The sequence below is a fragment of the Heloderma suspectum genome, chromosome 3 (assembly GCF_057233095.1).
Source record: "Heloderma suspectum isolate Gila_16-S chromosome 3, 16-S_ref, whole genome shotgun sequence".
NCBI lineage: Eukaryota > Metazoa > Chordata > Lepidosauria > Squamata > Helodermatidae > Heloderma > Heloderma suspectum.
In genome coordinates, this window is record NC_139460.1 from 42,583,182 (window position 1) to 42,608,247 (window position 25,066).

General features: G+C 42.9%; 1 protein-coding gene across 1 annotated transcript in view; it reads left to right on the forward strand.

Annotated features, from left to right (window-relative positions):
* Nucleotides 1-4,047: 4,047 nt before the first annotated feature.
* The window catches only part of ARHGAP31 (Rho GTPase activating protein 31), a 94,405-nt gene continuing 73,386 nt past the window's right edge, over nucleotides 4,048-25,066 (forward strand). Inside the window, exons 1-4 of the mRNA XM_084845451.1 lie at nucleotides 4,048-4,381; nucleotides 4,467-4,605; nucleotides 4,995-5,157; nucleotides 17,934-18,009. Coding sequence (XP_084701577.1) covers nucleotides 4,048-4,381; nucleotides 4,467-4,605; nucleotides 4,995-5,157; nucleotides 17,934-18,009 — 712 coding nt within the window. The remainder of the gene's footprint in view (nucleotides 4,382-4,466; nucleotides 4,606-4,994; nucleotides 5,158-17,933; nucleotides 18,010-25,066) is intronic.

A 25,066-nucleotide genomic window follows, 5' to 3' on the forward strand; every position in this document is an offset into this window, starting at 1 on the left:
ATGGAAACTGCCTTGGTCGCCCTGGTTGATGACTTACACAAGGGGAATCGATGGGGGTAGTGCAACCCTGTTGGCGCTTTTGAAACTCTCAGTGGTTTTTGATACCATCAACCATGGTATCCTTCTAGATCATTTATCTGGACTGGGCACGGGAGGCACGGTTTTAAAGTGATTCTAGTTTTTCCTGGACAAGCAGTTTCAGAAAATAGTGCAAGGGGACTTTTGTTCCATCCCATGGCCATTACGCTGTGGGGTGCTGCAAGGTTCCATCCTGTCCCTCATGCTTTTTAACATCTACATGAAGCAGCTGGGGAAAGTCATCAGGAGGTTTGGGCTAAAGTGTCACCAGTGTGCAGATGATACTCAGCTCTACCCCTCATCTCCATCTACACATCCCAGGGAGGCTGTCGAACTTGTGAACCAGTGTCTGGAAGCCTTTGAAGACAGTTCAGCAACTCCAGCTTTTGCAGAATAAAGCCACCGAAGTGTTGGTGGGGGCAAGGCAATTCGATCATATAACACTGATATTGCACCAGCTGCACTAGTTACTGTTGTATTTCCAAGCCCAATTTAAATTGCTGGTTTTGTCCAACAGTTTGGGACCAAATTACTTGAAGGACTGCCTTCATCCATATTAGCCTGTTTGCCCTTTAAGATCAGGAAGAGAGGCCCTTCTCATCTGCCCACCTGTGAGAGCAGTTAGGTGGGCAACCACATGAAAGAGGGCCTTTTCTCCAGTGGCCCCACACCGCTGGAATAAGTTGCCATTGGGGGTCCATCAGGCCCCATCACTGCAGGCTTTTAAGAAGGCTCTGAAAACTTACTGCTTTACTCTGGCCTTGCCCTGATTATGTGTTATTGGACAGATGTCTGTTGTAAGTTTTATGCTGGTGTTTGCTGTTCTTTAGAATGTTTGCTGCAGTGGCTGTTTTTATTGCTGTTTCTATTGTGTTTTTACTGTTTTATTGTGCGTGTTTTTGTTTTTAATATCGCATTGGTTTTTATTATATGTTTTAGTGTTTTTTGCCACCTTGGGAGGACTCCTGCCTTGAAAGGTGGTCAAGAAATATTTTAAATGAAAAAATAAATAAAATTGCACTAGCAGAATGACAAAGTTGGATACTGTCCACCGTTTGAAATCTTATAGAACTCGGCATCCAGTTCCCTCACTTCTTTTCTCATTATTGTTAGTAAGAGAACACACTGCCACGAAGTTGTGCCTTTCCCCATATCTGCTCCACATTATTGGCTGCTGTGAGGGTGAAGGGAAGGCCATGGGGAGACACATGACCTGATGACATCAAATCATGCCTCTTCCTTTCTAAAAGTTAAAGTAGGAGAAGGGGAAACTAGACATGCTATTGCTTTTTTCATTAGCAACCATGTGATCTGTGTAGCATTTAATTTCTACCATAAATGCTATCTTCAGATTCAGGATTTGACAGATTAGATTAAACCAGTATCTAGATAATATGAACATTCTCCTTTTACGTTGCTCATCACCATTCAATATTGTACAGGAGAGTATAGGAAAGCATACTATGATAGATTTAATAAATGACCTGTTAATGGAATCCCTTTTAACCTTTTGTCTGCCAGTGGCTGCTCCGAAGCATGACAAGAACACATTATATTCTAATTAGTAGGACTCTCTGACCCTTCCCAGCAGCCTGGCACATAACATTAAAACCACAACAACTCTGCAGGGTATAGGTGAACTAGAAGGAGGGATGACTTCAAACTGGGTTATGATGTTGCCATGTTTGCGGCAACTCTTGCTAATAGCAATAGTAATACAGTGAACAGAATCTGTTTTATGTCCCTTTTATGTTATTAAGGACTCCGCAGCATAGTAACGAAAGGGCCCTGGTTCAGTGACTCATCCAGAAGGGCTTGAGCAACTGAGTCATCCACAGCAGTTCCTTGATTTTTCTTGGAAATCTCCCTTCCGACCATTGGGCCAAGTTAAGTCATTAGTGGTGGAAGCTGATGAAATCCCAAGCAGTCAAGCAACTGGTTGAATAAGACCAACTGAGAGGACATGAGAAAAATGAAGAATAGTTAAAGAAGAAATGAAAGTAGAAATAAAATGAGCATTAAAATTTCAAGTTGGCCACACAAAGTACTGGAGAAAGTAAAGATACTGAGAGAAGTATATTTTTTGGTGGCGGGGGGAGGTGGGGAGGGTTAGTGAGAAATGTAAACTTTGTTTGGAAACTCCTACTAGTTCAAAAATGCAGTTTCTAGAACGCTGGTCAGTGCTCTATGGTTGGAGCACATTATGCTGATTTTATAACATGTACATTGGTTACCTGTTCATTTCTGGGTTAATTTTGAAGTCCTGGCATTGGCCTGTAAAAGCCTGGGACCAGGTTACCTTAAAGACTGTGTTTTCCTGTATGAATCTGCCCAAGCCTTAAGATAGGCCTTGGAGGCCGTGCAATTTGTCCTATGACCATTAGAAATATGGTTGGTGGGAGTACCAGTGACACAGCTTTCTTGATAGTGGAGCTATAGTTGTGGAATACCCTCCATGATGATACCTGATAGGCTCCCTCTCTTTCAGCTTTTCAACAGGGTATGAAAACTTCCTTATCCAGACTGGCATTTGAAGTGCACACCTACTGCTGTTTTAATTGATTTTATGCTATTTTTGATGGTTTAGTATTATTGTTTGTATGAATAGCTTGAATTTTGTGGAAAAGTGGGATGGAAAGAAACGAAATGAAAATAAGTAAACATAAGGACATTTTGGTGCTGGAGAACTGACCTTCCTTTTCACATTCTGAAGGGAACATTGCTAATTTCACTTATGCTGTTAAAGCAGATAAGTGAAGATAATAAGGCTTATTTGTTTTCACCTTCTCTGCAACTGTAGCTAAAACTGCTGAAGAAACCCTTTAGCTAGATTCAGTATTCCAGTGAAGCTGAGAAGGGGTCCTCCTTGCTTTGTCTTGAATCTTTAGTTGGATTTGTGACTTGAGAGCACAGATGGGCGAAACCCTTCCTTATTGATTTGAAATGGGCTAGGGTCCTACTCCGACTTGCAGCGGCTGCCTATGGTGTCAGGAAGAAATCGCTTCCATCATCTGCTATCTGATACTTTTAACTGAAATGCTGAGGATCAAACCTAGGGCCTTCTGCATGCAAAGTATGTGCTCTGCCCCTGAGCTGTGGCCTCTATCCCCCCGCCCCCTACCTTTCCAATACTTTCCCAAACTCATCAAGTTGTGGAAAGCAGTGGGTGGGAGGAGTGAAAATGTCAGCCAAGAGTATTTGCAAAGGCGATGGGATCTCTCTTGATTTCCACTTCTCTGCAATTAAGGCTCCTGAGCAGGGTGGTAAGTAGTCAGGAGGAATAAAATATATACTCTTCCCAGAGTCAACAATGCTTGTTCCGAGCATGCTGAGAAATCTTCCGTTGCAGAATGAGGAACTGCTTAGCTCTCGGCTTAACTCTGAGAACTATAGTTTTTAATTCCCTCCTCCCCCATGAATGACTCAGGAGAAATAATGAAAAAAACACACACACTACATTTCCCAGAGTTCATGTTGGTAGGAACAGTTTAGAGTTCAGGCACAGTTTAGAATGAAACCTTTGTTCTCCCCTCACCCCCAGAATGTGTAAGTGTGAAAAGGGAGACTGGCAGATGAGAGGGCTTGTGTTGAGCCTTTATGAGCTGAGGTAAAATTTATTCAGAAGGGGTGGGTGGGATCAGCTCGTAATGTTTTTTTCCAAACTAGGTTTTGGTTTTTCTTGCTTTTAAACCCTGCCGTTTCTGAAATTCTTCTCCATCCCTACTTAAGGATATGTGAAACTGATGGAGACCATTACAAACACTGAGCAGATTGTGCACCCATTATTGATCTGCCTGCATGATGATGTCCCAACAAGCAGCTCCATTTTGGGCAAATCTCTGTCTCCTAACACTCCACTATCAGCAGTTGCTGGGAAACAGCAGTTCTTGCTACAGAAAATGTAATAATCTCACAGGTTTCTCTGTGGGAATGAAGGTTGTAGGGTCAGCCCTACCATGAAGCAGCGTGATGCAGGCGCATCAGGCGGCAGAATATGGAAAGAGTGGCGAATTGTGCCCCTTTCCCCCTCCAAAGGGCCTGTTGCTTCTTAGTCCTGCTGCCCAGCCATGCAGGCGGCAGGCAGGAACAAGAAGTGGGTGCTCATGCCTGCCCATTCCTGCCTGCCTGTCCACCTGCCTGCTGGCTGATCCACTGCTCTTGCCTTGTCCCCAACCCATGGTGCATCTGGAAGATGTTGGCCAAAGTATCGCAAGAGTTCTTGAAGTACCGCAAGAATTCCAGGACTTCTCGCATGAGATCCAGGTGTCCCACAATACTTTGGCCAACATCTTCCAGAAGCCCTGTGGGTTGGGGACAAGCGTCACGTGCGCCTGCCCACCCCCACCTGCCCACCAGTCTGCTGCTCCCGCCTTGTCCTGAAACCATAGGGCTTCTGAAAGATGTTGGCCAAACTATTACGAGAGGCCCGGAACTCTCACAAGAGGTCTTGGCCCTCTTGCGGTACTTTGGGAAATCTCGTGATTGTTTTGCTGACCTCTTCCAGATGCTCCGTGGCTGCTCCACAAGGTGGGATGGGTGGGAGGCAAGTGGGCAGGAACAGCCAGATGGGATAGCTGGCCACCAAGCAGGTCAGGTGGGAGGGAGGGTGTGAAAAAAAATAAGTGGGGCCGCAGCGGCTTACTTAAGGTGGCAATGTGCCTCAGGCCAGGCCTGGATGGCTGTGATAGTGTTGTGAGCAGCAATTGGATGGCACCCATGATATCTCTGCATCCCAGTCCTAAATCATCATTTACATCATGGGCAGAATCTTATTGTGGTAGCTGGAATATAGGCAGTTACCTTATATCAGGTTAGACAATTTGTCCACCCACCCCAATATTGCCTATTCTGATTAGCAGTGGCTCTCCAGGCAGGGGTCTTTCCCATCACCTGCAACGTGGTCCTTTTAACTGAAGATACCAGAGGCTGAACCTGGAAACATTTGTATGCAAAGCATATAGTTTACCACAGAGCTACCACAATGAGAGCTGGGGGAAGAATCTAGCAGCAGTTGGTTATGTCGGGCAGCATATAGCATTTAGCCACTGCTGGGATCCCATACTTTTATTGGTGGGCACGGTGTGATGGTAGAGGAGGCAGGGCAGCTGTGTCAGCAGCATGTAGATCCATGTGCAGCTGCTCATAGGCCAGCAGTGCCCAGCATGGTTCTTTGGTGCCCAAGATGAGTACAGGCCGCTGATATTGTTATCCCATGGCTTGCACTGCTGGCTGGTCAGCAAGTTTGTGCCCGCACAATGCTGCCACCTGCACACAGCCACCACCGATAAGGACATGGGACCTCCCTTCCTCTCAGTTTCTGCTCAGGAGCTGCAGATGAGTACTGTTCTCCACTCCAACTCACTGACTGCCTCTGGGGGAAAATGGCCATTTTCTAACAAACAAACAAAAATGGAACATTGCTGTTTACATCATGCAACAAAGAAGGAAAGGCAAAAATCCATCATCATCTGGAATAGCTACCCAATTTTAGAGGTTATTCTGAATCCAAGACTCTTTAAAGTTTGACATCATTTGAGTGATGGTGCTGTGGAATTTCTTTCATTACATGCATCAGGTTGAAAGCTATCAGCATATGAGGAAATGTGAGTGAGATCTCTACATATTTCTGCAATGCCTTTTCTTGTGTGTATTTTATTGACCTCGTCCCCTGCAGTGATTTCTAAAGAAGCTGACCAGACAAATATTGGGGTGGCTGGTGGGAGGGAATATCAGAGATTTGTTAAAAAAAGATGAAAAATACCTCACTCTCCCATCATGCACTTCAGGGCATAGAGACTGATACATTTTCTGGCTTAGCAGAGGATTTATGTGGCCTTCTTTTTTATGTAGCTTTTATTTTCTTTTAGCAGCTCTCCCCACTTTAGCCCAAATATCTGTGCATTTCTAGGTCTTAATAAGGGGCAGGAGGGGAAACAATCTCAGAACAGTTGGCCTTTAATCAGAGGATTAAAGTCAGACTCAGACTCTGTCAGACTCTGTTGTCTGGGCCTTTTCCAGAGCCCAGAAATCAGAACATACAACAGTTGCTTCTTTCACACTTCAGTGGGGGACAAGCCCAGATCTGCCTGCACCAAGGCAGTTTTCTTGTATTCTGCTGGCAGCAGAATGACCCAAAGTACAGAGGCATCCATGCGAGAGAGCTTGTTTATTCAGTTTTTGAAGCCGTTGGTGGACTAGCTGCTTTCAGACACGTTGGCCAACCTTTCTCATAAAACAAAATAGCAATGCTTTTAAAGAACACTTTACAAACACTTGTTTCAGCAGGCATTAGGGCAGCTTTCCCCTCCAGATATGTTGGACTACAACTCCCAGCAACCTCCAGCCAGTTTTTAATTTATTTTAGTTTTACTTTTTACAAAACACTGTACCCTTACCTTGTGAGGTAGATCCCTATTACTGCCATTATTATTCCCATTCCAGATGGTGAAGAACCGAGGCCAAGACTTTCTGTGTCAGAGGCAGGATATAAATGTAGGTTCTGCACAAGTTCTATTTGCTGCCTTCTAAGATCACACGGTCACTATTTCCTTTCTCATCACTAATTATTTACTTATTTAATATATATCTCCCACCAGTCTTGCAAAATAAACCCATGGAGGCTGCCTTTATACTAAAGAACCCCCCCCCCCCCGTAGTCCTCCAGTTCTGGAGCCTTTCCACATTTATTGCGGGCCTGGGCTCCCAGACAGTGACCATGTGATTGCTGCGAGGGGAAGCTTTTAATTTTCAAGGTTCCATAGAATTCAATGAAACAGCGACATCTAGTGGCTGTTTTAATCACGTAACATTCCAAGTTGAAAAAATGGTTCATTAGTTCCGGATCTTTTTGGACGAACTAAGCAGGAAATACCTATGAATGTGCCCTGGAGGTTAACGACATCTTGAAAAGGACCTGCAAACTTCCGTGAGTGAGCAATCTTAATAGCCGGATAAAAGCTCCGTGTGAAGGAGCCCGGAAAGAACATTGGAGTTCCGTTACAAGCAAATCACGAAGTAATTAGAGACACAATACGAAGGTAATCCATGAAGAAACATCAGAATATGGTAGAAACAGAAAACCAACAAGAACAATCTGGTGTCCTCTGGATGTTTTGGACTACAATTCTCATCAGCTCCAGCCAGCATTCCCAATGGTCAGGGATTATGGGTGTTGCAGTCCGAAATATCTGGAAGGCACCAGATTGATGAATTAGAACAGAAGAGCTGCTCCATGTATGGAGAGATGGGGAGCATATTACTAGGCATGTTAGTAGTGCAGAACCTCAGGGCCTACCTGGGGCCAATTCCAGCCCTCCAGGATTTCCCAGATAGCCCCATCGTCTTTCCCCTGGCCCCATAATGTTTGGTTTCCTGGCCTCTGTGCAGATTTTCCCCATACCAAAAGGTTGAAGTGCTTAGTTACTGGAAGTAAGAGCTTTAACCTAAAATATGCTGGTATTTTTGGTTTTTCCAGTCCCGCCCCTGGACTGCATCCCCTGAGAGCTTTTCCGAAATGGAATGTGGCCCTTGGGTTGAAAGAGGTTGAGCACCCTTGCTATAGGTGCTCACAGCAGTTACATGAAAATATACACATACTTATTGCACTGGTGGTGGGGAGGTAGCCCTGGCTTTTCCTAGGCATTACTGCAAATGCCAGAGAAAAGCAAAGGCAATTTGACAGAAAATCATCAGAGGTAGAAAAAAGCTGAGCTGTGTATGGCATGCAGTGACAACTTTATTAATACCACCTTCAGCTCTTCGCTTAGGTGTGACCACAGCCACATGCAAACCACTGACAAGCACTCACCTGGGCAGCCCCCCCCCCCCTGCTTAAGAAGCTGCCTTATATGAGTCAGACTACTGGGTCATCTAGCCCAGTCTTGTCGACGCTGACTGGCAGCTCCAGGGTTTCAGGAAGGGATTTTTCCAGCCCTACCTGGAGATGCCAGGGACTGAACACGGGAGCTTCTGCATGCAAAAAGCATGTGCTGAGCTACAGCCCTTCTGGCATTATGTTTTAAAGGCTAGCCAATATATGAACAGCATCGCACTCCAGCAGCTGGGACATAAATAGCTGCAGATGTACAAACCAGTGCACACCTTTCAGACACAATGCTGGCTATATTGACAGCCTACATCTGTAAGTATATTTCCTTATGGCTGTTGTTTTAAAATGGGCCCTAATGGTCATAATGTCAGTACCTCCACTATGTCTGGGCTCTTCTTCAGTTTTGTTCAGTTCCAGAAGCACTGATGTTCCTTCCCTGAAAGAAAGAAAAAAGAGGCCTCCTGGGACCCTCCTGCTGCCTTAAACCTAATCTCAAAGGAGATTTTGAAATGTGTTGAATCCCCCTTTCCCCTTTTTTGGAGGGCAATTTTTTTGCCTAAGCTCTCTCAGCCAGAGGTCATCAGGGGTTATCATATAAGACTTTATATCTTCTTCCTGCCCCAGAATTTTGCTCTTACTCCTTTTAAATGTCAGTGCAGGTTAAAAGGGAGAAGGAGGATTGGTAAGTATAGAATAGGGACTATTAAATCTATATTTGAATTGTGAATTGTTGGTTTGCAAACATAAAAGAATGGAAGAACATTTTTTAAACACCTACATCTTCAGTGCCCCTTTGAGGTTCCGCTTCCAGTATTTCTGCATCAGTCCCCTCTCTCCTTTCCTTCCTTAGCAGTTTGAACATTCTAAGGCACAATGTATTGGTTATATTTGCATCCCACCTCCTTCCATGATGGGCTAATGAGCAAGTTTTGAACTCCTTGAGGCTCTCCTTTTCCTGTCCTAATGTTAGTTTCACCTCATTCCTCCTTGCGAGTGTTTTTTTTTTCTTCCCCTTTTCGAACAGGAAAAGTGCATATTTTTGAACAGGAAAAATGTGCACTTTTCCAAGCGCACCCCTCCTGCCCTCCCCCCTTAGTAAAGCATGAAAATGCACCCTTTGGGGAAAATAAGCATTTTAAAGTGCACTCACACTTGCAGCTACAAGTGGGCCATTTTTATCACTTTTTGAGCGTGATCAAAATACGCATGCATCCCTAAAGCTGCTGCACTATGTTGCGGTGGTTCCGGTCCTTCCTCTCCGGCAGGTACCAGAGGGTAGCACTGGGAGAGGAGGTTTCGGACCCGTGGCCACTCACTTGTGGGGTGCCACAGGGTTCCATCCTCTCCCCGATGCTATTTAACATCTATGTGAAGCTGCTGGGGGCTATCATCAGGAGGTTTGGGGTGCAGTGTCATCAATATGCGGATGACACGCAGCTCTACCTCTCATTCAAATCTTCACCAAGGTTGGCCGTAGAATCCCTGTCCAAATGTCTGGAGACGATGAGTGGCTGGATGGGGAGGAATAGGCTAAAGCTGAACCCTGACAAGACCGAGGTATTTTGGTGGGAGACAAGAGGAGGCTAGGGGATGTTGACCTGGTGTTGAATGGGGTACGGCTACCCTTGAAAGACCAGGTCCGCAGCCTGGGGGTCATTTTGGACTCTCAGCTGTCCATGGAGGCTCAGGTGTCAGCTGTGAGCCGGACAGCGCTGTATCAACTCCATCTGATACGGCGGCTGCGCCCCTTCCTTCCCGACCATCTGCTCCCATCGGTAGTACATGCCCTGATCTCCTCTCGTTTAGACTACTGTAATGCGCTCTACGTGGAGTTACCCTTGAAGACGGTTCGGAAGCTGCAGCTGGTACAGAATGCGGTGGCTCACCTGATTAAAGGCAGCCACCGGCGAGATCACATCACTCCAGTGCTGAAGGAGTTGCACTGGTTACCAGTTGTTTTCCGGGCCATATTCAAGGTGTTGGTTTTGACCTTTAAAACCCTATGTGGTTCCGGCCCAGCCTATCTTAAGGAGCGCCTCCAGCAGCACCAGACAGGCCGCTTAACAAGATCAGCCTCGGATGGCCTTCTCTCTGTCCCATCAGCCAGGACAGCTAGACTGGTGGGGACGAGGGAAAGGGCCTTTTCTGTAGTGGCCCCCACTCTGTGGAACTCCCTCCCTAGGGAACTCCGTCATGCCCACTCTTTAATGAGCTTCTGTCGTGCATTAAAAACGTGGTTGTTCAGGCAGGCATTTGGGGTGGGTTAGGGTATTTTAGAAAATGTTTTTATTGTAGAATTTTATTGTTTTATTGTATGTTGTACATCGCCCAGAGTGGCTGGGTGACCAGATGGGCGATTAATAAATTAAATAATAAATAAATAAATAAATTGGTCATCATCATCACTTGAATCCTTCTCTTTTATACTTAATGCATGTAGGTTCCTAGGAGAGGAGTCCAAAGGGCAGCTAGGTTGTTAATATCCACCTACCACTGTATAGGTGGATATTATCTGTTTGCATTTATCAAAGGAAAATATGTTGCACATTAAAAGGGCACAATTCAGCAAAAGTTATGCTTCTAGTCAATGCTTTGATCATGTAGTCACCTTTCTTGCTGCTTTTCCAGCTTTTTTCTTTCCAGAAAATCTTTAAGTAGGAAGGCATGGAATAGCTCCACAATACTAGATTCTACTAGTTGTTGTTGTTCAGTCGTTCATTCGTTTCCGACTCTTCGTGACCCCATGGACCATAGCACGCCAGGCATTCCTGTCCTGCACTCTCTCCCGGAGCGTGCTCAAGTTCATATTCATTGCATCGGTGATGCTATAGTACTAGGATCTAGAAGCATCATTTGTCCCATCTTGTCCATGGGACTTAATCCTTAAGTCTTAAGCTGCAGGCCTGTACATGTGTTGCATACAGATTTCCTGCCTGTGCAATGCCCTCTCCAGGGAGGCTTACCTGGCACCTATATTATGATACTCCGTCCACCCCACCCGGCATTTTAGTAATTGTTTTTAGTGCTTTTGGATCTTTTCACTATCTTTTTAGCCTGTTTTTAATCTGGTTTATTTTATCTCATTGTTTTATTGTAGCTTCGTTTTTTTTATGTTTTTCATTGTACAGCACCCAGAGAACTTCAGTTCTTGGGTGGTTTCGAAATGTAGTAAAATAAGAGTAAATGCCTATCTGTATGAAACATGGAGTGCAAGCAAAGCACAGAGTTTCACATGGCCTGGAGTCTCATTCAGAATGTGTTCTTACCCTTGCCTTGATTTTTTACATACAGCACTAGCAAGCTATAGTCTAGATAACAGCTTCATTGGCGTACTAAGGGTACATGCAGAGGGACTGTGTATATAACAATTTAAATGAGGCACTTTGTTGTTTATTCGTTCAGTCGCTTCCGACTCTACGTGACTTCATGGACCAGCCCACACCAGAGCTTCCTGTCAGCTGTCGCCACGCCCAGCTCCCCCAAGGTCAAGTCTGTCACCTCCAGAATATCATCATCCATCTTGCCCTTGGTCGGCCCCTCTTCCTTTTGCCTTCCACTTTCCCTAGCATCAGCGTCTTCTCCAGGGTATCCTGTCCTCTCATTATGGGGCCAAAGTACTTCAGTTTTGCCTTTAATATCCTTCCCTCAAGTGAGCATTCTGGCTTTATTTCCTGGAGTATAGGCTGGTTTGATCTTCTTGCAGTCCAAGGCACTCTCAGAATTTTCCTCCAACACCACAGTTCAAAAGCATCTATCTTCCTTCGCTCAGCCTTCCTTATGGTTCAGCTCTCGCAGCCGTAGGTTACTATGGGGAATACCATTGCTTTAACTATGCAGACCTTTGTTGTCAGTGTGATGTATCTGCTCTTAACTATTTTATCAAGATTTATCATTGCTCTCCCAAGAAATAAACGTCTTCTGATTTCCTGGCTGCAGTCAGCGTCTGCAGTCATCTTTGTGCCTAGAAAGACAAAGTCTGTCACTGCCTCCATGTTTTCTCCCTCTATTTGCCAGTTATCAATCCAGCTGGTTGCCATAATCTTGGGTTTTTTTGAGGTTTAAGTGCAACCCAGCTTTTGCACTTTCTTCTTTCACCTTCGTCAGAAGGTTCCTCAGCTCCTCCTCGCTTTCAGCCATCAAAGTGGTTACCATCTGCATATCTGAGACTGTTAATGTCTCTTCCAGTGATTTTAACTCCAGCCTTGGATTCATCAAGCCCAGCACGTCGCGTGATGTGTTCTGCGTACAGGTTGAATAGGTAGGGTGAGAGTATATAACCCTGCCGTACTCCTTTCCCTATCTTAAACCAGTCTGTTGTTCCGTGGTCTGTTCTTACTGTTGCTACTTGGTCGTTATACAGATTCCTCAGGAGGCAGACAAGATGACTTGGTATCCCCATACCACCAAGAACTTGACGTAATTTGTTATGAGCCACACAGTCAAAGGCTTTAGAATAGTCAATAAAACAGAAATAGATGTTTTTCTGAAACTCCCTGGCTTTCTCCATTATCCAGCGGATATTGGCAATTTGGTCTCTAGTTCCTCTGCCTTTTCTAAACCCAGCTTGTACATCTGGCAATTCTCGTTCCATGAATTGCTGGAGTCTACCTTGCAAGATCTTGAGCATTACCTTACTGGCATGTGAAATAAGTGCCACTGTTTGATAGTTTGAGCATTCTTTAGTGTTTCCCTTTTTTGATATGGGGATATAAGTTGATTTTTTCCAGTCTGGTGGCCATTCTTGTGTTTTCCAAATTTGCTGGCATATGGCATGCATCACCTTGACAGCATCATCTTGCCAGATTTTAAACAGTTCAGCTGGGATACCGTCGTCTCCTGCTGCCTTTTTATTAGCAAAGCTTCTTAAGGCCCATTCAACCTCACTCTTCAGGATGTCTGGCTCTAACTCACTGACCACACTGTCAAATCTATCCCCGATATTATTATCCTTCCTATACAGATATTCTGTATATTCTTGCCACCTTTTCTTGATCTCTTCTGCTTCTGTTAGGTCCTTGCCATCTTTGCTTTTGATCATACCCATTTTTGCCTGGAATTTATCTCCAATGTTTCTAATTTTCTGGAAGAGGTCTCTTGTCCTTCCTATTCTATTATCTTCTTCCACTTCCATACATTGCTTGTTTAAAAATAATTCCTTATCTCTTCTGGCTAACCTCTGGAATTTTGCATTTAACTGTTGCCACCTCCTGAACAATGTTGCGAACTTCTGCCCATAGTTCTTCCGGGACCCTATCTACTAAATCTAGTCCCTTAAATCTATTCTTCACCTCTACTGCATATTCATTAGGAATATTAGTGAGCTCATATCTAACTGATCTGTGGGTCTTCCCTATTCTCTTTAGCCTGATTCTAAATTGTGCAATAAGAAGTTCGTGATCTGAACTACAGTCAGCTCCAGGTCTTGTTTTTACCAACTGTATAGATGTCCGCCACCTTTGGCTACAAAGGATGTAGTCAATCTGATTTCGGTGTCGACCATCTGGTGAAGTCCATGTATAAAGTCGTCTTTTAGGTTGTTGGAAGAGAGTGTTTGTTACACACAGTGAGTTGTCTTGACAAAATTCTATCAGCCTATGTCCCGCTTCATTTTGTTTTCCCAGACCATGCTTGCCTGTAATTCTAGGTGTCGTTTGACAACTCACCTTAGTATTCCAGTCTCCTGTAATGAAAATAACATCTCTTTTTGGTGTATTATCCAGTAGGTACTGCAGATCCTCACAGAACTGATCTACTTCTGCTTCTTCAGCATCTGTGGTTGGGGCGTATATTTGGATCACTGTGATGTTAAATGGCTTACCCTGAATTCGAATTGAGATCATTCTATTATTTTTTGGATTGTATCCAAGCACTGCTTTAGCCACTTTATTATTAATTATGAAGGCTACTCCATTTCTTCTGTGATCCTCTTGTCCACAGTAGTAGATCTGGTGGTCATCTGATGTGAAGTGGCCCATTCCTGTCCATTTCAGTTCACTGACACCCAGAATGTCTATATTTAATCTTGACATCTCCCCAATAACCACATCCAATTTGCCCTGGCTCATAGATCTTACATTCCAGGTTCCTCTGGTGTGTTGATCTTTCGAACATCAGATTCATCATTCACCACCAGCACCGTTGGCCGCTAGCCGTCCTTTTGGCTTTGAGCTAGCTGCGTCATCATGTCTGGGGCTAGTTGAACTTATCCTCTGTTCCTCCCCAGTATCATTTTGACCATCTTCCGACCTGGGAGTCCCATCTTCCGATGGTATACCAACGTATCTTTGGTTGTACTGATCCATTAAGTTTTCACGGCAAGAATACTGGGGTGGGTTGCCGTTACCATCCCAAGGGATCGTATTTAGTCTGACCTCTCTGCCATGACCTTCCTGTCTTGGGTGTCCCTTCACAGTTGAGCTCAAGACATCATTGAGGTGCTCAAGCTCCAGCACCATGACAAGGTAACGATCTCCTTTGCTGGAGAAATGAGACACTAGGCTGTGTTAAATGCATGCTGGATGGGAATGCTGGGAGTTGAGGTCTAACACACCTGGAAGGCACCAAAATGGGTAAGGCTATGTTAAACCCTGTGGTGAAATGCCTTGCCCGGTCTTGCATCTCAAATAAATTTACTGCAAGTTCTGTTGAACTTAATGGGATTTGTTCAGTCGTTAAGTCGTGTCTGACTCTTCGTGACCCCATGGACCATAGCACACCAGGCCTTCCTGTCCTCCGCTCTCTCCCGGAGTGTGCGCAAGTTCATTAGTGGGATTTACATCTGAGTAAACAAGGGGCTTCTTCATTTGGACCTTTTATCCTGCTATTGAGATTGCTCACTCACAGAAGTTTGCGGGTCTTTTTCATGATATTGTCAACCTCCAGGACACATCCAGAGGTATTTCCCTGTTATATCATGTTAAAAGGATCTGGAGAAAATGAAGTATCAAAAAATCTCGGATTGTTGCACTATTAAAACAGCCACTAGATGGTGCCGTTTCATTGAGTTCTATGGAACCTTGAAAATTAAAAACTTCCCCCTCAGCAATCACGTGGTCATTGTCTGGGAGCCCTCTGTAAATGTGGAAAGGCTCCACAATGGTAGGACTGTGGATTTTTTCTTTAATGTAAAGGCAGCAATGCTTAGCATTGCATTGATGTCACATTTCATTTCTTTCAATAAAACTCAGTCATTATGACTAACTTTTGCTGGGTTATGTCCTAATGAAGTAAACAAGCAGCTCATAATATGTAGGCCATTTGGTGGTACCCATTATTGCGTCGTTATCCTCCAGTATGGGACAGGTTTCTCTCCACTAAACCTGCTGGAAAAGTTCTCTGCAACATTTCCTGCAGTTTTTGTCATTTGCTAGTCTCCCTGTGCTACATCTTTGTGAAGTTTCTTTGTGCCACTTAAGAAAATGTGTTATTCTCCTGTAAAAACACTTCATGTAATTATATTTTAAATACATGATTGTAAATGCTCATACACATGCTCCTTGTCTGTTTTGCAAAGCATATTGCACAATATATCTGCAACGAACTGTTGACTGTTAGTATGGATAGACGAATGGAGATTGCTGGTTAATGTTTTGCTCCAGGAATTTTACTTGAATAGAGATACTGCTGATTATTGCACGAGGGTACCTGATGGTAGGCTAAATGATGAACATTTTGGTTTATAATAAATAGCAGATGGCTCAAAATTTCATCCCTAAGCAAAATTGTGTGTAATTTTGACTTTTCTAATAACAATTTATAACAACAAATTTATAGATTAAATATTCACGCATCTTACATGTGTTTTGCTTGCTCTGCAGTATGTCTGCATTTATTTTCCTTGATGATTCCACTAATTATTACGTTGTGCATCTCATCTCTTCCAGTTATTTTGATACCCTTGGCTGCAAATTAGGTAAACCTGTGGAAGTTCTAGTCCCAAATTCTTCAACCAACAGAGTACAAAAATCAGTTTAGGGTCTGTTCCTTTAAATGCATCCTGACAAAAAACTGTAGGAAATCTTGTGGAAAACTCATAACTCATGTTACATGGGTGAAGTGGTGTTTACGCAACCAAGGAGCAGCAGGGCCCCAATGTTACAGAACTTCTGCTGATGTCCACACATTAGGCATGGATGTCTGCAGACCAGGGATGTATGCAAATTGCATTTATGTTCACAAATCCCAAACACAAGCATGAGCAGTAGACTTTTAAATGGGAAATGTTTGCACTCACATTTGAAAAAATGATTTTTTTTTAATGTGCATTTTTATATGCCCTTCAAAAAAAGCGCTATTTTACACTTTAGGCGATGGGCGAAAGTGCACACTTTTGAAAAATATGCGGAGAAATGTATATTTTTGCCATTCAAAATGCATGCTTTTCCTGTTCAAATGGGTTGAAAAAAAGATAAGAGTGAGGTGAAATGATCTTGAAACTGCATTTCAGAGAATTTTGGCGGGCTCGAAAATCACTGCTTCTTCCACCCCTATTGCAGAAGGAAACCCTGCATGCATAAATCTCATATCCATCTTCTACATTATGAACCATCATAAGCCCATTTTATGCAAATATGTGTCCTCCTTTTTGGTGATGCATTTCCTCTTTTTGGATGGTACTTCTTCAAAATATTTTGGTTTTCTTCTAAGAAAACAACAGTAATCCAGATTTCTCATTTTTAGCTCCATGGGATTAATTACAATATGGAGAGGGATTATCTCTCCCCCCCCCCCCCGTCCATATTACTGAATAATTTGTTTCACCACCTGTCCCTGTAAAACTATAGCAGTTTCTACTTCAGTTATTCTTAGGCTCCTGTGGTTCAGGAGAAAATTTTTCTGCAAGCTGGAGACACGCAGCGTATTTTTTTTCTTCAGTGTTACATTCAGGCATACGTTCTGTATGCGCAAAGTAGATGTACAATATGTAAAACTTTACAAGCTTTAAATGTCAGCTGTTAAGCACATAATGGACGTTCTCTGGAAATTTATTAGCTGTTGTATTTTCTCAGCCAAGTTGCCAACATGACTTCTTTGAGGTGATTTATGGTGCAGTTTTGGGTCACCGGCACTAATGCCAGATCCATAAATTCCTGGGATTTCCTCCGCTATGGTGTTATCTTTTACAATCTTAGCAGTTGTTTCTTGGTCCATTTCTGCACTTATTTGTTGAATTGATTAAGCATTTGGGAAACAGCAGTAGCACCAACAACACTTGTCTGGGAAGATTCAGTAGTATCAGTGGGATAGTATCAGCTAGCCAATTCCTTTTGCATTATATTCCTTGTCTCCTCAAGCTCCCCAGCACAGCCATTCCCAGTTTTATTTTCTAAAGGAAGGGAAACTCCAGTCTTTAACATGCAGTTAAACATCTTGTATAAAAATTGATTAAAGAAACCACTGTATCAAACAATGCATACTTAACATATGGCCATTTATGTCACCCTGATGGCTTCTAGCATAGGTTTGGTGATGTCACCCAGATTTTGGCTTTATGTGGTTTGGTATACAAATCTACCCAATTTGTAAAGCTCACATGACAAAGCTTGTGCACCATAAGCAGTCAACAGACCAGGCACCCAACGTTGCACTGAAAGTGTATGTTCAAACGTTCTTTAGTATTGACTCCTTACTTTGATGAACTCTGGTTGATTGCTGTGAATTATGGGACAGAAGCCAATGGGGCATTTACTATGCCCCCACCTATTCTCTTACAGCTCACCTGTTCCATTGTGCAAGCAGCCCCCCACTGCTTGCGCAATAGCAATTTAGCACTTCTGGGCAACCTGAGACAGGTTGGAGGTCACATAAGGAAGCTCTGCCAATCTGCCTCCTTCCAGAAATGAGCATTTCTGCTCATTTTGTGGCTTCCCCTAGGAAGCTTGAAATCTCCCTTGCATAAGAGGTGGCTTATGACAAGCCACTCTCTTATTATAAGAGAGGCAAAAGAGGACACATAGTTGCATAAACTGTAACTGCTGATTCAAATGTATACATGCAAATTAAGAAATAATAACTATAATTTAAACAGAAATACAAGACATCGCACCATAATGAAGAAGATGGACTAGGTGACCTGTGTGCCTGCTACTCAGCCTGTTGTTCAGGTACTGCTAATTGTTGATGGGCATCTTCAAGGCTCTGCTCTCCCTTCTTTTTCTTTAGTTTAGACTTGGACCAGAAAGCCTTTCTCACAGAAGGCACCTTCAAATAGAGGACTGTCCTCTGTACAGTCAGACATGCGGCCACCGTATTTGTTGTGAGCGTTTAGGCTGATGGCTTTTAGCTTGGCCACTTGGTGACAAGGTTCTAGAGCAAGAGTGCTACGAGAGCTCCTAACGCTACCAATGAAAAGTCATTGTGCAGTTATTCCATCTTTCCTTCCGTAATGGATTTTTTGTGGCAAAAAAAAAGATGGAAGAAACAAAGGGAAAACACAGCCAGAACACTGGTAAAAGTGACTTTAGACTTCGTGTGTTGTTTATATTTGGTACTCACGCTTATTGGCTAAACCTCTAGTTGTGTTGTTTTGGTGTTAACAGCGTACCCACAAATGTTTCCCTAACGTTCTCCTACAAATACTAATCCTCCCTCCCCCCTTCCCCTCCTCCTCCTCCACCTCCTTGAATTGCCATTTGACCCCGCTGCATCTATATTTACATTTACTTTTATTTTTCTCTCCCTTATATTTTAGAACTTAACCTTCTGCATAAACAGCTTGGTATCCTGTTTTGCTTCCCCCCCGTAACTGCAACTAGGCAGAACACTGGGTTAAAGGATTCAAGGATTTTTCCATTAATAATCCCCACACCCTTTTCCTGGCCAGTATGTTGTTTAAGAAGGATTGAGGTAATTCATTCAAGAATAGGGAACTATACTAATAAGTAAGAAGGAAAACTGAGAGTTCCAGCAAAAGGAAAATATGAGTTTCTCTGTGGTGATTGCTGGCCTATTTTTGTAAAATATTTTTGGGATATATCATATATGCTGTTTCTTTTACAAGAAGCAAGAAGCGCATGGCTTGATTAAATTTCTTTCTGTAGAATTTGAAGGTGCTGCTTGGGCTCTTATTGGCAGAATTCCTTATTGTACAAAACCAATACATGTTTGGCGCTGTGCAATCAAAATGAAACATTCTGACTAGTTTGCATGTCACGTTAAGTTTGCAAGCTTGGCTTAATAAACCGGGAAATGCACAAGCGGTATGTGCATACATGCAGCCCCTTTCCTGCTGCTTCTCTCCTCCTTTTTCTTAATGGCAAAACAAGGCAGGATCTAGCACTTAAGCATAGTTTCTCATTACGTGTGAACCAGGAACTATGTGAAGTACTTCCAAACAAGCAGGATCCTAAGCCAACTTCAAGCCCTAGTTCAAAGCTGGCTTCTGATCCTGGTTTGTTTGGGAGCACTTCCCCATTGTTTCCAGTTCTTATGTACTGGGAAACTATGTTAAGTGCTGAATCCTCCTGTCTTGTTTTCTTGCTTGTATGAAGGGAGTAGTGAAGTGGGATGCATGCATCCACATGCTGCTCATGCGTATCTTGGTTTAAGTTTTGGTTTCCCATTAGGTGCAAACGTGGTCTCTGAAACTGTAAACAGAGAGGTTTTTTTTTTTAAAAAAAGAATTGGCATATCTCCTCTAATATTACTTACATTGTTAAGAACCAATCCTGTTAAGAACCCATCTTACCATGCCAGTGTTTCAGATGAAATGGAGGTAGCGAGGAATCTTGCTGTATGGGGAAAATCTTTTTGCCGTCACCCTTTGTTAATCTGTGTTAAGCATATATTCAGAAAAGAACAAAAATAAATTAAGCTTCTTTTTATTACTTTTGTTCGTCACTTTTAAAAGTGTTATGAATTCTAGGGAGAACTACAACAAAAAGGCTACCAGAACAATTATGCTGCTCAGTGAAGAGGTGTTTACCTTGCAAATAACTTTCAGAAAATTAAAAGCAACTGCTTAAAATGTGAAAAATAAAGCAGGCATGGAAGAGGCGAGGAGGATGTATTTCTTGTCATAAGTGATGTCGCAGGCATTATTATACTGTAGGTGCTTGTGACAGTTAAACAATAACTTATGCACAATGATTTTAGCTGCAATGAAGGCGCAAGTTGAGGAGGTTGGAGAATTAACATGTAACAAGCAGCTCTCAAATGCAGTTTGAGGCAGTAAACTGGAATGTATTGCTCTTCTTACTTGCTATGAAGATCAAATTACAAATGCTCCTCCAGATAGGAGCCTACATTATTCCACAAACCAGTAGCCTCATTCAAAAATGGAAATCTGTGGAGTTCAGGACAGAGATGAGTATCAGAAATTTGGTGTGTAGCTTATGGTTAACCAGTAAACTATATTTGACCCAATTTCAATAAAATATTCTGCAAAATAAGTTCACATGTTAAGCTGCATATCTTAACCATTTTGTGCTAACCCACTTTGTGATACCCACTTCAAATAATATGAGAAGTTCATCTACCATAATGTCCATAATCTGTTTTGTGGAGGTTAAGGTTAAATTGTGCTTATAAAAGGCACAAAATGCCTATCTTAAGGTTGTCTCTAAAATCTGCATCTTTGGGTATATGCATTTACCAACCCATCTATAGCTTGCTATTACTTTCTGAAATAGTTATGTCAAAAATATTTATCTTGTTAAAAACCTTACTTATTTCTGTCACGGTTTGGATTGCAGGTTGTCAAGATTCCCCTTATGACCTGGACCCCCTGAGCAACTCCTTGAGGATTTCTTGACTCCTTAAGAGTCCCACCTTCCTCTTTTTAAACTTCCCCTTTCCAATAACATAGGGTTTAGGCTGTAGACTGGGGTGATTGTCACTTCAGACACTTGGGTTTTAACCACAACAATCTACTGGTAAATTAAAGCAAGCAAATTACAACTAAAGTTATTTACACAATACAGGTGACTGATACAAAAGGCATTAAGAGAAAATAAAACTTGCAAAATGCAAGTTCCTTTACCCTAGCTGTACTTAAACTCCTCTAAGCTGCTTCTTCCTGATCCCTCTTCAGGCTCTGGTCTCCCCAACCCTGCTCTTACTGGCTCTCTCACTCTCTTTATATACTCTCCTCCGTCAAAACTGAAAGTACTGCTTCAAACATGAAAAATGAAACTTAACTGGGGAAATGAAACTACTGTCCTGAGAGAGCTTCGGCTATTGCGCGGTATAGAAATGAAAGAAAGAAAGAAATGAAATGAAATGAATAAATAATATCCCTCCCAACAAAAACTCCAGGCTCTAAGCCTGACCTTTTTTCCCTTTGCCTCTGTAGGCCACAAACCTTCACACAAGTTTTTCTAGATTGTTAAGATTTATTTAATATGAAACCATATAAATACATCCAAAACAAAGCACAAAAATCACATTGGGAGGCTTTCAGCTATTCAAAATTAACTTGTCCTTCCTCTGTCCCAGTATAGCAGAAGAGGAAGGAGGTATGTGTGGGAGTGAACACAGTGCAGAAATTCCCTGTGTATATCGACAGCAATATAATAACATATCCTCGAATGGAAACTGGTGGAGACCTTTAAGCCCACTTAACTTCCGTTTGGTCTGAAATATCTTCCAGAGGACCTGCAGGTGATGTCAGTGTTCCCTTTCCCCTGTCTTTGTAGACATAAGTGGATCGCAGGCACAGATTGAATCATAGAATACTAGGGTTGGAAGGGGCCTTTAAGATCATCATGTCCAACCCCCTGTTCAATGCAGGAATCTAAGTCAAAGCATCCCTGACAGGTGGCTGTCCAGCTTCATCTTGAATACCTCCAGTGTGGGCGAGCCTACTACCTCCCTAGGTAATTGGTTCCATTGCCGTATTGCTCTAACAGTCAGGAAATTTTTCCAGATGTTCAGCTGGAATCTGGCTTCCTGTAACTTGAGCCCATTATTCCGTGTCCTGCACTCTGGGATGATTGAGAAGAGATCCTGGCCTTCCTCTCTGTGACAACCTTTCAAGAACTTGAAGAGTGCTATCATATCTCCCCTCAGTCTTCTCTTCTCAAGGCCCAGTTCTTTCAGTCTCTCCTCATAGGGCTTTGTTTCCAGTCCCCTGATCATCTTCGTTGCCCTCTCCAGTTTGTCTGCATCCTTCTTAAAGTGTGGTGCCCAGAACTGGACACAGTACTCCAGATGAGGCCTAACTAGTGCTGAGTAGAGGGGAACTAGTACTTCATGGGATTTAGAAGCTATGCTCTATTAATGCAGCCCAAAATAGCATTTGCCATTTTTGCAGCCACATCACACTGTTGGCTCATATTCAGCTTGTGATCTACAACAATTCCAAGATCTTTCTTGCTTGTAGTATTGTTGAGCCAAGTATCCTCCATCTTGTAACTGTGCATTTGGTTTCTTTTTCCTAGGTGCAGAACTTGGCATTTATCCCAATTAAATTTCATTCTGTTATTTTCTGCACAGCATTCCAGCATATCAAGATCACTTTGAATTTTGTTTCTGTGTTCCAGGGTATTAGTTATCCTACCCAATTTTGTGTCATCTGCAAATTTGATCAGCATTCCCTGCACCTCTTCATCCAAGTCATTAATAAAAATGTTGAAGAGCACTGGGCCCAGGACTGAGCCCTGCAGTACCCTGCTCATTACCTCTCCCCAGTTTGAGAAGATCCCATTATAAGCACTCTTTGAGTCCGATTCTGTAGCCAACTGTGGATCCACCTGATCATTGTTTCATCTAGCCCACTTTGAGCTAGATTGCTCAGCAGGATATCATGGGGCACTTTGTTGAAAGCTTTGCTGAAGTCGAGGTATATGATATCCAAAGCATTCCCACAGTCCACGAGGGAGGTTACCTGATCAAAAAATGAGATCAGATTTGTCTGGCAGGATTTGTTCTTGACAAATCCATGTTGGCTTCGAGTAATCACTACATTGTTTTCAAGGTGCTTACAGACTGATTGCTTTATAATCTGCTCCAGAATTTTCCCAGGAACTGATGTCAGACTGACTGGTCTGTAGCTCCGAGGTTCCTCCTTTTTGCCCTTCTTGAAGATAGGGGCAACATTAGCCCTCCTCCAATCATCTGGCATTTCACCCATCCTCCATGATTTCTCAAAGATAGTAAGATAGTGGTTCTGAGAGTTCTTCTGCCAGTTCCTTTATTCCTAGGATGTAGTTCATCTGGCCCTGGAGATTTGAATTCATTCAAAGTACTTAAGTGTTCTTTTACCATATGTCTATCGATCTCAAGCTGCAGTCCTGCCCCTTCAGCCTGTACTTTGCCTTTGCCAGGGGGGTCATAGACCCTCTTTTGGGAGAAGACTGAGCCAAAGGAGGATCTGAGCACTTCTGCCTTTTCTTTGTCATCTGTTATCCTTATTTAATAGCTGAACTACCATTTCTTTCCTCTGTCTTTCTTTTACTATGCACATATCTGAAGAAAGCCTTTCTGTTGCTTTTAGCATCCCTCGCTAACCTCAACTCATTCTCAGCATTAGCCTTCCTGACACCATCCCTGCAATTCTGTGCTGCCTGCCTGTACTCTTCCGTTGTAGCTTGGCCTTCCTATATGTGTCCTCTTTTGTTTGCAGGTCACCTCGTGAGCATTTTGTGAAGCCACATTGGCTTCTTCCGTTGTCTTCCACCTTTTTTTTCTTGTTGAAACAGTTTGTAATTGTGCCTTTAGAATTTCCTTTTTTAAAAATTCCCATCCATATTGGACTCCTTTTCTCATACAAGTCGCTTGCCATGGGACCTTACTTATCATTGGCCTGAGTTTATTAAAATTGGCTTTCCTAAAACCCAGCGCGCTCAGCTTTTTCTCCCTTTAGAACTGAGAACTCAGATATAACATGGTCACTTTCCCCCAGAGTTCCTGTAACTGCTACTTTATCCATGAAGTCATCTCTGTTGGTTAGGATCAAGTCAAGGATAGCCAATCCTCTAGTTCCTTCCTCTACTTTCTGCAGGAGGAAGTTATCAGCAACACAAGTCAGGAGTTTCTTGGAGGGGCCATGTTTTGCAGAATTACTACTACATCCTTCTTCCTTTTAACCTTGGCAATTTGCATTTCAGAAGTTTCATCCTTGTCTTCTCCTTGATTTGGTGGTTGGTAGTAGACTCCAACCACCATGTTCCTTTTATTCTTTGCCCTATTTATTTTATTTTAACCCAAGTGCTCTCAATGGGGCTACCAAGCTCATCCTCCTGTATTTCTGTGCAGAGGTCTGTATTTTTAACATATAGTGCAACTCCACCTCCCTTTCTGTTCCTCCTGTTCTTTTTGAACAAGTTATATCCTTCAGTTGCTGTATTCCAGTCATGGAAGTCATCCCAGCAAGTTTCAGTTACACCCCAAGTCATAATTTCCCTCCTGTATTAAGAGCTCAAGTTTGTTCTGTTTGTTTCCCATACTCTGGGCATTAGTATATAGACATCGAAGACCATGTGCTTTATAGTCTGGCTTTCTTCCTACATGTTTCTGAAGACCATCATTGGGTGCTATTAGAGCTGTTTTCTCGGTTGCGGTGCATGAGCCTTCATCCATTGTTACCCCCACCTTTACGTCTCCCTCCCCTGTAGGATTCAAGGTTCTTCATGCTGTGACCAAACACATTCTTCCCAGGCTTTGTGAGGTGCAATCCATCCCTTGCCAACAGTCCATCTTCCAGGAAGAATAGCTCGTGGACCCATAATCCAAATCTCTCACTTCAGCACCACCGTCGTAGCTAGATTGGTGGATCTTTTGGCCTGTGTTTTGACGATACTGAAAGGGTCATTGTTTACAGTAGTTGTTCTCATGTTAGACAGTGCAGAGAAAGATGGATTCATCCTTTACATTTCCCCAGTGTTTATGATTCCTAAATCTTATATCAGCATGATCTTATGGGATGCCTGGAGTTATTGTGTGTTTGTTTTTAAACTGAAGGTGCTAGTTCCAAAATTATAAAAAGCAAGACGGGATGGGCAACTGGCTGCCCATTGGTAGGATTTGAAGGATGAAGCATATTTACCTGGCTCATGGTGAGCCTACCAAATGCAGACTATGATGTGGAAGAAAGGTTTTCCATAGTTTCAAGCATAACACGCAAAAAAATGTTTTCAAATGTTATATACATTTTGGTGTACATTTCCCCTTAATATACACATTTTTGTACACATTTTTTTAATTGGAGAACTTCACTGGAAA